A 15,597-nucleotide genomic window follows, 5' to 3' on the forward strand; every position below is an offset into this window, starting at 1 on the left:
CTCAATCAGTCATCAACCATCATCAAGTCATGAATAAAATAGAAAAATTAAAAAAGCAACAAGAAGTTGGGTCAAATGTTGACTTTTAATCTAAATAGTACGTAAGTACAGGTCGGCCATCACTAATCCGGCATCACTGGGACCTGTAGTGTGCTGGATAAGTGAGTTTGCCGGATTACAGAGTGGTTAGCTTAGAATACACTTAATTAACCTATCAATACTCTTTCTGCTACATCTTCCTCATTTTCATCACTGCTTTCTCCTCCACTGACTTGCTGCTGTGGATTTACAACCATCTGCACAATTTCTTAGGATAACGATCAGTTATGGAAGGAGAAAAGAGAATATGAATGTGTAAATTCAAGAATTATGTGGATTAAAGTAAAGGTTGGATGCGAGAAGTGGGTCATAATAAGCGTGTATGCACCTGGAGAAGAGAGGAATGCAGAGGAGAGAGAGAGATTTTGGGAGATGTTAAGTGAATGTATAGGAGCCTTTGAACCAAGTGAGAGAGTAATTGTGGTAGGGGACTTGAATGCTAAAGTAGGAGAAACTTTTAGAGAGGGTGTGGTAGGTAAGTTTGGGGTGCCAGGTGTAAATGATAATGGGAGCCCTTTGATTGAACTTTGTATAGAAAGGGGTTTAGTTATAGGTAATACATATTTTAAGAAAAAGAGGATAAATAAGTATACACGATATGATGTAGGGCGAAATGACAGTAGTTTGTTGGATTATGTATTGGTAGATAAAAGAATGTTGAGTAGACTTCAGGATGTACATGTTTATAGAGGGGCCACAGATATATCAGATCACTTTCTAGTTGTAGCTACACTGAGAGTAAAAGGTAGATGGGATACAAGGAGAATAGAAGCATCAGGGAAGAGAGAGGTGAAGGTTTATAAACTAAAAGAGGAGGCAGTTAGGGTAAGATATAAACAGCTATTGGAGGATAGATGGGCTAATGAGAGCATAGGCAATGGGGTCGAAGAGGTATGGGGTAGGTTTAAAAATGTAGTGTTAGTGTGTTCAGCAGAAGTTTGTGGTTACAGGAAAGTGGGTGCAGGAGGGAAGAGGAGCGATTGGTGGAATGATGATGTAAAGAGAGTAGTAAGGGAGAAAAAGTTAGCATATGAGAAGTTTTTACAAAGTAGAAGTGATGCAAGGAGGGAAGAGTATATGGAGAAAAAGAGAGAAGTTAAGAGAGTGGTGAAGCAATGTAAAAAGAGAGCAAATGAGAGAGTGGGTGAGATGTTATCAACAAATTTTGTTGAAAATAAGAAAAAGTTTTGGAGTGAGATTAACAAGTTAAGAAAGCCTAGAGAACAAATGGATTTGTCAGTTAAAAATAGGAGAGGAGAGTTATTAAATGGAGAGGTAGAGGTATTGGGAAGATGGAAGGAATATTTTGAGGAATTGTTAAATGTTGATGAAGATAGGGAAGCTGTGATTTCGTGTATAGGGCAAGGAGGAATAACATCTTGTAGGAGTGAGGAAGAGGCAGTTGTGAGTGTGGGGGAAGTTCGTGAGGCAGTAGGTAAAATGAAAGGGGGTAAGGCAGCCGGGATTGATGGGATAAAGATAGAAATGTTAAAAGCAGGTGGGGATATAGTTTTGGAGTGGTTGGTGCAATTATTTAATAAATGTATGGAAGAGGGTAAGGTACCTAGGGATTGGCAGAGAGCATGCATAGTTCCTTTGTATAAAGGCAAAGGGGATAAAAGAGAGTGCAAAAATTATAGGGGGATAAGTCTGTTGAGTGTACCTGGTAAAGTGTATGGTAGAGTTATAATTGAAAGAATTAAGAGTAAGACGGAGAATAGGATAGCAGATGAACAAGGAGGCTTTAGGAAAGGTAGGGGGTGTGTGGACCAGGTGTTTACAGTGAAACATATAAGTGAACAGTATTTAGATAAGGCTAAAGAGGTCTTTGTGGCATTTATGGATTTGGAAAAGGCGTATGACAGGGTGGATAGGGGGGCAATGTGGCAGATGTTGCAAGTGTATGGTGTAGGAGGTAGGTTACTGAAAGCAGTGAAGAGTTTTTACGAGGATAGTGAGGCTCAAGTTAGAGTATGTAGGAAAGAGGGAAATTTTTTCCCAGTAAAAGTAGGCCTTAGACAAGGATGTGTGATGTCACCGTGGTTGTTTAATATATTTATAGATGGGGTTGTAAGAGAAGTAAATGCGAGGGTCTTGGCAAGAGGCGTGGAGTTAAAAGATAAAGAATCACACACAAAGTGGGAGTTGTCACAGCTGCTCTTTGCCGATGACACTGTGCTCTTGGGAGATTCTGAAGAGAAGTTGCAGAGATTGGTGGATGAATTTGGTAGGGTGTGCAAAAGAAGAAAATTAAAGGTGAATACAGGAAAGAGTAAGGTTATGAGGATAACAAAAAGATTAGGTGATGAAAGATTGAATATCAGATTGGAGGGAGAGAGTATGGAGGAGGTGAACGTATTCAGATATTTGGGAGTGGACGTGTCAGCGGATGGGTCTATGAAAGATGAGGTGAATCATAGAATTGATGAGGGAAAAAGAGTGAGTGGTGCACTTAGGAGTCTGTGGAGACAAAGAACTTTGTCCTTGGAGGCAAAGAGGGGAATGTATGAGAGTATAGTTTTACCAACGCTCTTATATGGGTGTGAAGCGTGGGTGATGAATGTTGCAGCGAGGAGAAGGCTGGAGGCAGTGGAGATGTCATGTCTGAGGGCAATGTGTGGTGTGAATATAATGCAGAGAATTCGTAGTTTGGAAGTTAGGAGGAGGTGCGGGATTACCAAAACTGTTGTCCAGAGGGCTGAGGAAGGGTTGTTGAGGTGGTTCGGACATGTAGAGAGAATGGAGCGAAACAGAATGACTTCAAGAGTGTATCAGTCTGTAGTGGAAGGAAGGCGGGGTAGGGGTCGGCCTAGGAAGGGTTGGAGGGAGGGGGTAAAGGAGGTTTTGTGTGCGAGGGGCTTGGACTTCCAGCAGGCATGCGTGAGCGTGTTTGATAGGAGTGAATGGAGACAAATGGTTTTTAATACTTGACGTGCTGTTGGAGTGTGAGCAAAGTAACATTTATGAAGGGATTCAGGGAAACCGGCAGGCCGGACTTGAGTCCTGGAGATGGGAAGTACAGTGCCTGCACTCTGAAGGAGGGGTGTTAATGTTGCAGTTTAAAAACTGTAGTGTAAAGCACCCTTCTGGCAAGACAGTGATGGAGTGAATGATGGTGAAAGTTTTTCTTTTTCGGGCCACCCTGCCTTGGTGGGAATCGGCCGGTGTGATAATAAAAAAAAATAACGATTTGAGTCAGTATAATGAGGAAATTTGAAATTATGCTAGCTGAAATTAGTGCTGGATTACTGATGGAACCGGATAACTGATTGCCGGATTAGCGATGGCCGACCTATACTCATCTTACAAACACATTCAGAATATACACAATACAGTAGGTTGCCAACGTGTTTGTAAGTTGAAAACTTCCCGTACTATGAATCTTTCTTTCAACAAACCGGCCGTATCCCACCAAGGCAGGGTGGCCCAAAAAGAAAAACGAAAGTGTATTATGAATATTATACACAATTTAGGACCCCAACGTGTTTGTAAATCGATAATTTATTATATTGTATACCACAACATTAGAACTATTTAATAACTGAAGTGTGATGAACACTTATAGTGTTCAATAATAAGTTACGTGGGGACAGACACTCAGGAGATTGATCTGAAGAGGATCCCAGAAGAGGGTTGAAATATACACATCAATCAATCTTCTGAGTTTCTGTCTCCATTTGCATAATTATTGAACTTAGAATTAATACTGATTACTCCAAAAAAAATTCTTGAAGTTTGTGAAAGATGATATTACAGAGAACACTCCAATTGACAGTTTGAGTTGCTCACCTTAAGATCACAAAGACAAAAGTCACGGACAATGAGATTGTTTTCATAGGGTGAGCTTGGGGTGGTGGGGACCTCCGTTGTAGGCAGGGTAGTAGTCTCATTTGGCATCTCAGTCAGAGTGTTATTACTGTTAAACTCATAATCAATCGAACTTTCATTACCAGGCATTATCAGCGTCTCATTAACATCAGCTTGCAATGGATCTTCCTGCACTGTGTCACCGACACCAACAGCACTTTCAGACAACGAATATTCTTTCCCATTTACAGAAGAACTTTCGTTTACAGGACTGAGAGTGCTCGTAACATTCTCCACATCTCTGTAAGTTCTTTTCAGACTAGAAATTTCCTTCTCACTATAAAAAGGTTCAATATAGAAAACACTCAATATGAAACTCCAATAGAGATATCTGGATAACATGTTTTCTGTTGTACTGGATATATTACATATACTGGAAGGTTGAATGTTCATGAAATAGTATCATACACTTTTAATCAAAGAATTTTATTAACACATCACACCATATTTTTCAAAATTTCTCAGGATGATGCCTAACTCAAAATGGACCTGAAAAAAAATATAAAAACAATTCATTTGAATATCATTTGAAGTAGAAAATTTTTATTTTTTTTTAATATGCTGGCCATCTCCCACTGAGGCAGGATGACCAGAAAAAGAAACACTTTCATCGTCATTCACACTATCACTGTCATGCCAGAGGCGCACAGATACGACAGCTCAAATGCAGCCACGGTACGTCCCACCTGCAGGACTCAAGTCCAGCTAACTAGTTTAACTAGTAAGTAAGTAAGTTTATTCAGGTATACACAAATACAGTTACATAGAATTATCATACATAGCAGCATATGTGTAGAGAACCTGGGATAACACAAAAAAGTCAGACAGAGTGACTTATTTCCATTGGGGTCCTTTTACCTTATTATTATAATATAAAGGTTATAATATTTTCTTATTATTCTATACATTGGTTCCTTTTGAGAAAGAGGGATTAGTCTGGAACTAAAGAATGATCTAAAGTCAATTCAGTAGAACCCCCATATCCATGGATTTGTTATCAGATTAGGAACCTGTACATCTAACTTTATATCCAAAGGAACTCCAAAAGAATTTATTCCAATGTTAAAAAGAAATACATATAATTATATTTCAACATATCGATCATTTCCCACCAAGGCAGAGTGGCCTCGAAAAAGGAGAAACACTTTCATCATCACTCACTCCACACTCCACACACCCACTCCCCACACTCACTCACCCCATCACACTCACACCTCACCCACTCACCCACTCACCCACACCTCACACCTCACCACTCACTCCACCCACCCACTCCTCACCTCACTCCACACACCTCCTCCTCACCTCACTCACCACCTCACACCTCCTCACTCTACACTCTCACCTCACCTCACACTCCACACTCCACCCCTCACCCACCTCACACTCACACACCTCCCACCTCACACCTCCCACACTCACCTCCCCACTCACACTACACTCACCCTACCTCACCTCTCCCTACCTCACACTCACACCCACCTCACCTCACCACCTCACCTCACTCACACCTCCCCACCCACTACTCCACTCCCACCCTCACACTCACCTCACACTCCACCCACTCACCTCACCCACCTCACACCTCACCCACTCCTACTCACACTCCACCCACCTCACTCACCCACCTCACACTCTCCACCCACCTCACTCACATCCTCACACACCCTCCACACCTCACCACCTCACTCACCACCTCCACACCTCACCCCTCACCTCCTCCACCTCTCCACCCACACCTCCTCACCTCCTCCTCACCTCACACCTCCACACTCCCACACTCACCCACTCACACCTCACCACACTCCACCCACCTCCACACCTCCACCCACCTCACCCCTCCCACACTCCACCTCACCCACACCTCCCACACTCACCCACTCACTCCACACCCACCTCACCCACACTCACCTCCCACCCACCACTCACCCCTACTCACCCATCACCTCCTCCTTACACTCCTCCTCACCCACCTCACCACACTCCACACCTCACACTCCTCACCTCACACTCACCTCACCTCACCACCCACACTCACACTCACCCACACTCACACTCACCCACACTCACACTCACCCACACTCACACTCACCCACACTGCAGTTCAAAAAACCTCACACACACAAAAGGCTTTACAACACAAAAATAACAAAAGGCTTGCACATTCCGCCAATTACTCACCGAACCAGACGCTACTGTGAGGAGCCTATAGCGTTCGAGTGCAGAATGTATGAACTCTGTGGAGAGTAGCTGTGGTCCGCCTCCTAAAAATGCCCTTCTTAATTCCTCCGCAAATGTTCCTGAGAGTAAAAATATTATTTTACCACCCAGTATAAATGTAAATTTTACCACCAGGTATAAAAATTAACTGAAATAAATAGTGAAGAAAAGAGTAAGCTTTTATTAACAAGGTTTTGTTCTAAATAAAACTATGACCTGTATGGGATTAGCGCCAGTCCGACACCTCGGACTTATGACGGGCTCTCTGACCAGTACATATACCTAAGTAATGTATATATTAGTGCTGATTTCCTCTATTCTGTTTATTACAATATACAGTACACTACTGTATAAACATTTAAAAATATACCAGAAATGTTATAAATGTTGTAAATGTGACATTAAAACAATATCAAAGATGGTTGATACAAACTCACTACCATTATAGCATGATCCTCATTTAGCCACGAATTTGCTTACCGACGTGGTCATTCTGAGAAATGCCACTACTGACCTGTCCCTTGGGTATAACCTACTTCCACTGGGGAATCCCAGTGGAAGTAGGTCATACCCGAATGATCTACCAGTGTCAATGTCACTAGTATGACCTACCAATGGCATTGTCACTCGTAGGTGACACTGTCACAGCCCTCACCTGACACCAGTATATATGCACCAGCTAACCTCATCTGTGCTTCAGATAAGACTACGGTGATCTTCACCAACCCCAAGACTGAGGGAGTGATTACCTCATGTTTTGTATATAGTTCTACTGTCTTCCAGTTATGTCCTTGAATTTGTATTGATAAAGCCACTGGATGGCGAAACGTCTACAATAAAGATACCCAGATGTTGCACGTGTCTAATTTTCCACTTGTTGGTATTTTATACCATTCATTTACTTTGGAGATGAAAATTAAGATAATTACCCAACATGAAGGCAGTAAATCCCTAACTTGTATTCATTTAATTACTTTTCAGTACTGGTATTTAGTTACAGTAATTATTTCTTTATTCAACAATTTACTTATTTATTTATCATACATTCATATCTGACTCAAGATATTTTCAACTTACAAAGGATTCGTCAGAATGTAACCCCAGTGTAAGTCAAGGACCACCTGTATATGAGAGTAAGAATACAGTGTAACCTTGGTTTGTTGTTTTTTTTATTTATTATCACACTGGCCGATTCCCACCAAGGCAGGGTGGCCACCAAGGCAGGGTGGCCACCAAGGCAGGGTGGCCACCGAGGCAGGGTGGCCCACCAAGGCAGGGTGGCCACCAAGGCAGGGTGGCCCACCAAGGCAGGGTGGCCACCAAGGCAGGGGGGCCCACCAAGGCAGGGGGGCCCGAAAAAGAAAAAACTTTCACCATCATTCACTCCATCACTGTCTTGCCAGAAGGGTGCTTTACACTACAGTTTTTAAACTGCAACATTAACACCCCTCCTTCAGAGTGCAGGCACTGTACTTCCCATCTCCAGGACTCAAGTCCGGCCTGCCGGTTTCCCTGAACCCCTTCATAAATGTTACTTTGCTCACACTCCAACAGCACGTCAAGTATTAAAAACCATTTGTCTCCATTCACTCCTATCAAACACACTCACGCATACCTGCTGGTATGTGACCTTAATTCATTCCAGAAGGCTGTTTGAGTGCCGCTCCCTTTGAGTATCGAACAAGCTCTTCCCAACCATTTTCTGTTTGGTTGGCTGTTATCACTAATCTTCGTAGGCCCCATGATGACTTATTTATACAAATAATAAAAAAACACCAAAAAATGTGAAGAAACACGAAATAGTTTACAGTGAAGTTCTGGCAGGTTGTGTTTGTTTGGTCGAGTGCTGAGCTTTGTTTGAGTAGGGAGCTGTTTGCGTACCAAGGTTCCACTGTTTTTAGTAATTCAATAAAATATTATAATTAGTGATATATTAAGGAAGAAGCTAGGTACATGAGATGAAGTAATGATAGACAAGGAGAGAAGCAATACAGGTTGAAAGAAATGTTTAGCATAATAAACTGTTAGGATCACAAAATGAAAATATTCAATATTCTTTGCAAACCGATCACATATAGTGACAGTAAATGGCACGTACAGAATTACCAATCCTAGGTAGTAGGTTGGTAGATAACAGCCGTCCAGGGAGGTACTACCATCCTGTGGTAGTAGGTTGGTAGATAGCAGCCGTCCAGGGAGGTACTACCGTCCTGTGGTAGTAGGTTGGTAGATAGCAGCCACCCAGGGAGGTACTACCATCCTGTGGTAGTAGGTTGGTAGATAGCAGCCACCCAGGGAGGTACTACCGTCCTGTGGTAGTAGGTTGGTAGAGAGCAGCCACCCAGGGAGGTACTACCGTCCTGTGGTAGTAGGTTGGTAGACAGCAGCCGCCCAGGGAGGTACTACCGTCCTGTGGTAGTAGGTTGGTAGACAGCAGCCGCCCAGGGAGGTACTACCATCCTGTGGTAGTAGGTTGGTAGATAGCAGCCACCCAGGGAGGTACTACCGTCCTGTGGTAGTAGGTTGGTAGATAGCAGCCGCCCAGGGAGGTACTACCATCCTGTGGTAGTAGGTTGGTAGATAGCAGCCGCCCAGGGAGGTACTACCGTCCTGTGGTAGTAGGTTGGTAGACAGCAACCACCCAGGGAGGTACTACCGTCCTGTGGTAGTAGGTTGGTAGATAGCAGCCACCCAGGGAGGTACTACCGTCCTGTGGTAGTAGGTTGGTAGATAGCAGCCGCCCAGGGAGGTACTACCGTCCTGTGGTAGTAGGTTGGTAGATAGCAGCCGCCCAGGGAGGTACTACCGTCCTGTGGTAGTAGGTTGGTAGATAGCAGCCGCCCAGGGAGGTACTACCGTCCTGTGGTAGTAGGTTGGTAGATAGCAGCCGCCCAGGGAGGTACTACCATCCTGTGGTAGTAGGTTGGTAGATAGCAGCCACCCAGGGAGGTACTACCATCCTGTGGTAGTAGGTTGGTAGATAGCAGCCGCCCAGGGAGGTACTACCATCCTGTGGTAGTAGGTTGGTAGATAGCAGCCGCCCAGGGAGGTACTACCGTCCTGTGGTAGTAGGTTGGTAGATAGCAGCCGCCCAGGGAGGTACTACCGTCCTGTGGTAGTAGGTTGGTAGATAGCAGCCACCCAGGGAGGTACTACCGTCCTGTGGTAGTAGGTTGGTAGATAGCAGCCGCCCAGGGAGGTACTACCGTCCTGTGGTAGTAGGTTGGTAGATAGCAGCCACCCAGGGAGGTACTACCGTCCTGTGGTAGTAGGTTGGTAGATAGCAGCCGCCCAGGGAGGTACTACCGTCCTGTGGTAGTAGGTTGGTAGATAGCAGCCGCCCAGGGAGGTACTACCGTCCTGTGGTAGTAGGTTGGTAGAGAGCAGCCGCCCAGGGTGGTACTACCGTCCTGTGGTAGTAGGTTGGTAGACAGCAACCAACCAGGGAGGTACTACCGTCCTGTAGTAGTAGGTTGGTAGAGAGCAACCACCCAGGGAGGTGCTACCGTCCTGTGGTAGCAGGTTGGCAGACAGCAGCCGCCCAGGGAGGTACTACCGTCCTGTGGTAGTAGGTTGGTAGATAGCAGCCGCCCAGGGAGGTACTACCGTCCTGTGGTAGTAGGTTGGTAGATAGCAGCCACCCAGGGAGGTACTACCGTCCTGTGGTAGTAGGTTGGTAGATAGCAGCCGCCCAGGGAGGTACTACCGTCCTGTGGTAGTAGGTTGGTAGATAGCAGCCACCCAGGGAGGTACTACCGTCCTGTGGTAGTAGGTTGGTAGATAGCAGCCGCCCAGGGAGGTACTACCGTCCTGTGGTAGTAGGTTGGTAGATAGCAGCCACCCAGGGAGGTACTACCGTCCTGTGGTAGTAGGTTGGTAGATAGCAGCCACCCAGGGAGGTACTACCGTCCTGTGGTAGTAGGTTGGTAGATAGCAGCCGCCCAGGGAGGTACTACCGTCCTGTGGTAGTAGGTTGGTAGATAGCAGCCGCCCAGGGAGGTACTACCGTCCTGTGGTAGTAGGTTGGTAGATAGCAGCCGCCCAGGGAGGTACTACCGTCCTGTGGTAGTAGGTTGGTAGATAGCAGCCGCCCAGGGAGGTACTACCGTCCTGTGGTAGTAGGTTGGTAGATAGCAGCCGCCCAGGGAGGTACTACCGTCCTGTGGTAGTAGGTTGGTAGATAGCAGCCACCCAGGGAGGTACTACCGTCCTGTGGTAGTAGGTTGGTAGATAGCAGCCGCCCAGGGAGGTACTACCGTCCTGTGGTAGTAGGTTGGTAGATAGCAGCCACCCACGGAGGTACTACCGTCCTGTGGTAGTAGGTTGGTAGATAGCAGCCGCCCAGGGAGGTACTACCGTCCTGTGGTAGTAGGTTGGTAGATAGCAGCCGCCCAGGGAGGTACTACCGTCCTGTGGTAGTAGGTTGGTAGATAGCAGCCGCCCAGGGAGGTACTACCATCCTGTGGTAGTAGGTTGGTAGATAGCAGCCGCCCAGGGAGGTACTACCGTCCTGTGGTAGTAGGTTGGTAGATAGCAGCCGCCCAGGGAGGTACTACCGTCCTGTGGTAGTAGGTTGGTAGATAGCAGCCGCCCAGGGAGGTACTACCGTCCTGTGGTAGTAGGTTGGTAGATAGCAGCCGCCCAGGGAGGTACTACCGTCCTGTGGTAGTAGGTTGGTAGATAGCAGCCGCCCAGGGAGGTACTACCGTCCTGTGGTAGTAGGTTGGTAGATAGCAGCCGCCCAGGGAGGTACTACCGTCCTGTGGTAGTAGGTTGGTAGATAGCAGCCGCCCAGGGAGGTACTACCGTCCTGTGGTAGTAGGTTGGTAGATAGCAGCCGCCCAGGGAGGTACTACCGTCCTGTGGTAGTAGGTTGGTAGATAGCAGCCGCCCAGGGAGGTACTACCGTCCTGTGGTAGTAGGTTGGTAGATAGCAGCCGCCCAGGGAGGTACTACCGTCCTGTGGTAGTAGGTTGGTAGATAGCAGCCGCCCAGGGAGGTACTACCGTCCTGTGGTAGTAGGTTGGTAGATAGCAGCCGCCCAGGGAGGTACTACCGTCCTGTGGTAGTAGGTTGGTAGATAGCAGCCGCCCAGGGAGGTACTACCATCCTGTGGTAGTAGGTTGGTAGATAGCAGCCGCCCAGGGAGGTACTACCGTCCTGTGGTAGTAGGTTGGTAGATAGCAGCCGCCCAGGGAGGTACTACCGTCCTGTGGTAGTAGGTTGGTAGATAGCAGCCGCCCAGGGAGGTACTACCGTCCTGTGGTAGTAGGTTGGTAGATAGCAGCCGCCCAGGGAGGTACTACCATCCTGTGGTAGTAGGTTGGTAGATAGCAGCCGCCCAGGGAGGTACTACCGTCCTGTGGTAGTAGGTTGGTAGATAGCAGCCGCCCAGGGAGGTACTACCGTCCTGTGGTAGTAGGTTGGTAGATAGCAGCCGCCCAGGGAGGTACTACCGTCCTGTGGTAGTAGGTTGGTAGATAGCAGCCGCCCAGGGAGGTACTACCGTCCTGTGGTAGTAGGTTGGTAGATAGCAGCCGCCCAGGGAGGTACTACCGTCCTGTGGTAGTAGGTTGGTAGATAGCAGCCACCCAGGGAGGTACTACCGTCCTGTGGTAGTAGGTTGGTAGATAGCAGCCGCCCAGGGAGGTACTACCGTCCTGTGGTAGTAGGTTGGTAGATAGCAGCCGCCCAGGGAGGTACTACCGTCCTGTGGTAGTAGGTTGGTAGATAGCAGCCGCCCAGGGAGGTACTACCGTCCTGTGGTAGTAGGTTGGTAGATAGCAGCCGCCCAGGGAGGTACTACCGTCCTGTGGTAGTAGGTTGGTAGATAGCAGCCGCCCAGGGAGGTACTACCGTCCTGTGGTAGTAGGTTGGTAGATAGCAGCCGCCCAGGGAGGTACTACAGTCCTGTGGTAGTAGGTTGGTAGATAGCAGCCGCCCAGGGAGGTACTACCGTCCTGTGGTAGTAGGTTGGTAGATAGCAGCCGCCCAGGGAGGTACTACCGTCCTGTGGTAGTAGGTTGGTAGATAGCAGCCGCCCAGGGAGGTACTACCGTCCTGTGGTAGTAGGTTGGTAGATAGCAGCCGCCCAGGGAGGTACTACCGTCCTGTGGTAGTAGGTTGGTAGATAGCAGCCGCCCAGGGAGGTACTACCGTCCTGTGGTAGTAGGTTGGTAGATAGCAGCCGCCCAGGGAGGTACTACCGTCCTGTGGTAGTAGGTTGGTAGATAGCAGCCGCCCAGGGAGGTACTACCGTCCTGTGGTAGTAGGTTGGTAGATAGCAGCCGCCCAGGGAGGTACTACCGTCCTGTGGTAGTAGGTTGGTAGATAGCAGCCGCCCAGGGAGGTACTACCGTCCTGTGGTAGTAGGTTGGTAGATAGCAGCCGCCCAGGGAGGTACTACCGTCCTGTGGTAGTAGGTTGGTAGATAGCAGCCGCCCAGGGAGGTACTACCGTCCTGTGGTAGTAGGTTGGTAGACAACAACCACCTAGGGAGGTACTACCGTCCTGTGGTAGTAGGTTGGTAGATAGCAGCCGCCCAGGGAGGTACTACCATCCTGTGGTAGTAGGTTGGTAGACAACAACCACCTAGGGAGGTACTACCATCCTGTGGTAGTAGATTGGTAGACAACAACCACCCAGGGAGGTACTACCGTCCTGTGGTAGTAGGTTGGTAGACAACAACCACCTAGGGAGGTACTACCATCCTGTGGCAGTAGATTGGTAGACAACAACCACCCAGGGAAGTACTACCGTCCTGTGGTAGTAGGTTGGTAGACAACAACCACCTAGGGAGGTACTACCATCCTGTGGTAGTAGGTTGGTAGACAACAACCACCTAGGGAGGTACTACCATCCTGTGGCAGTAGATTGGTAGACAACAACCACCCAGGGAGGTACTACCGTCCTGTGGTAGTAGGTTGGTAGACAACAACCACCCAGGGAGGTACTACCATCCTGTGGTAGTAGGTTGGTAGACAACAACCACCCAGGGAGGTACTACCATCCTGTGGTAGTAGGTTGGTAGACAACAACCATCCAGGGAGGTAGTACTACCATCCTGTGGTAGTAGGTTGGTAGACAACAACCACCTAGGGAGGTACTACCATCCTGTGGTAGTAGGTTGGTAGACAACAACCACCTAGGGAGGTACTACCATCCTGTGGCAGTAGATTGGTAGACAACAACCACCCAGGGAGGTACTACCGTCCTGTGGTAGTAGGTTGGTAGACAACAACTGTCCAGGGAGGTACTACCATCCTGTGGTAGTAGGTTGGTAGACAACAACCACCCAGGGAGGTACTACCATCTTGCCAAGTGAGTGTAAAACAAAAGCCTGTAATTGTTTTACATGATGGTAGGATTGTTGGTGTCTTTTGTTTGTCTCATAAACATGCAAGATTTCAGATACGTCTTGCTACTTCTACTTACACTTAGGTCACACTTCACATACATGTACAAGCATATATACATGCACCCCTCTGGGTTTTCTTCTATTTTCTTTCTAGTTCTTGTTCTTGTTTATTTCCTCTTACCTCCATTGGGAAGTGGAACAGAATTCTTCCTCTGTAAGCCATGCATGTTGTAAGAGGCGACTAAAATCCCAGGAGCAAGGGGCTAGTAACCCTTTCTCCTGTATATATTACTAAATGTAAAAGGAGAAACTTTCGTTTTTCCTCTTGGGTCACCCCGCCTCGGTGGGATACGGCCGGTGTGTTGAAAGAAGAAGAAAGAATTACCAATAGAAATAAGACATCACATAATAGCAACTTATCATAAAGCCAGTCTACATAAAGCAAGGGAGAAGAAAAGACAGTCAAAATATCATGACCGTAACAATACGTAAATAACCTGCGTGTTCTGGTCTGAGCTGGACCATCAACAAGTCCCGTAATCATCCAAGTTGGGCCAAAACGTAGTCATAAGTTACTTTCTCTTATGAATGGGATATTTGTGTAAAGCAAGGAAGTCCTATACTATTTATATCAAACAAACTAGTAACCCCTTCTCCTGTATACATTTACTAAAAAAGAGAAGAAGAAAAACTTTATAAAACTGGGATGCTTAAATGTGCGTGGATGTAGTGCGGATGACAAGAAACAGATGATTGCTGATGTTATGAATGAAAAGAAGTTGGATGTCCTGGCTCTAAGCGAAACAAAGCTGAAGGGGGTAGGAGAGTTTCAGTGGGGGGAAATAAATGGGATTAAATCTGGAATATCTGAGAGAGTTAGAGCAAAGGAAGGGGTAGCAGTAATGTTAAATGATCAGTTATGGAAGGAGAAAAGAGAATATGAATGTGTAAATTCAAGAATTATGTGGATTAAAGTAAAGGTTGGATGCGAGAAGTGGGTCATAATAAGCGTGTATGCACCTGGAGAAGAGAGGAATGCAGAGGAGAGAGAGAGATTTTGGGAGATGTTAAGTGAATGTATAGGAGCCTTTGAACCAAGTGAGAGAGTAATTGTGGTAGGGGACCTGAATGCTAAAGTAGGAGAAACTTTTAGAGAGGGTGTGGTAGGTAAGTTTGGGGTGCCAGGTGTAAATGATAATGGGAGCCCTTTGATTGAACTTTGTATAGAAAGGGGTTTAGTTATAGGTAATACATATTTTAAGAAAAAGAGGATAAATAAGTATACAAGATATGATGTAGGGCGAAATGACAGTAGTTTGTTGGATTATGTATTGGTAGATAAAAGACTGTTGAGTAGACTTCAGGATGTACATGTTTATAGAGGGGCCACAGATATATCAGATCACTTTCTAGTTGTAGCTACACTGAGAGTAAAAGGTAGATGGGATACAAGGAGAATAGAAGCATCAGGGAAGAGAGAGGTGAAGGTTTATAAACTAAAAGAGGAGGCAGTTAGGGTAAGATATAAACAGCTATTGGAGGATAGATGGGCTAATGAGAGCATAGGCAATGGGGTCGAAGAGGTATGGGGTAGGATTAAAAATACAGTGTTAGAGTGTTCAGCAGAAGTTTGTGGTTACAGGAAAGTGGGTGCAGGAGGGAAGAGGAGCGATTGGTGGAATGATGATGTAAAGAGAGTAGTAAGGGAGAAAAAGTTAGCATATGAGAAGTTTTTACAAAGTAGAAGTGATGCAAGGAGGGAAGAGTATATGGAGAAAAAGAGAGAGGTTAAGAGAGTGGTGAAGCAATGTAAAAAGAGAGCAAATGAGAGAGTGGGTGAGATGTTATCAACAAATTTTGTTGAAAATAAGAAAAAGTTTTGGAGTGAGATTAACAAGTTAAGAAAGCCTAGAGAACAAATGGATTTGTCAGTTAAAAATAGGAGAGGAGAGTTATTAAATGGAGAGTTAGAGGTATTGGGAAGATGGAGGGAATATTTTGAGGAATTGTTAAATGTTGATGAAGATAGGGAAGCTGTGATTTCGTGTATAGGG

The 15,597-nt window shown here is 46.4% G+C and overlaps 1 protein-coding gene across 2 annotated transcripts in view; it reads right to left on the reverse strand.

The window, feature by feature from the left end:
* Positions 1 to 3,867: 3,867 nt before the first annotated feature.
* Positions 3,868 to 15,597, reverse strand: part of B9d2 (B9 domain-containing protein 2) — a 34,520-nt gene continuing 22,790 nt past the window's right edge. The window contains exons 5-6 of one of the 2 annotated variants that reach the window (XM_070081067.1): positions 6,148 to 6,266; positions 3,868 to 4,455 (exon numbers count right to left, since the gene is read on the reverse strand). In XM_070081067.1, the coding sequence (XP_069937168.1) occupies positions 4,396 to 4,455; positions 6,148 to 6,266 (179 nt within the window). In that variant the 3' untranslated portion in view covers positions 3,868 to 4,395. The remainder of the gene's footprint in view (positions 4,456 to 6,147; positions 6,267 to 15,597) is intronic. The other variant, XM_070081066.1, reaches the window with a different exon arrangement.

This window comes from Cherax quadricarinatus, unplaced genomic scaffold (genome assembly GCF_038502225.1).
Source record: "Cherax quadricarinatus isolate ZL_2023a unplaced genomic scaffold, ASM3850222v1 Contig1599, whole genome shotgun sequence".
NCBI classification, from domain to species: Eukaryota; Metazoa; Arthropoda; class Malacostraca; order Decapoda; family Parastacidae; genus Cherax; species Cherax quadricarinatus.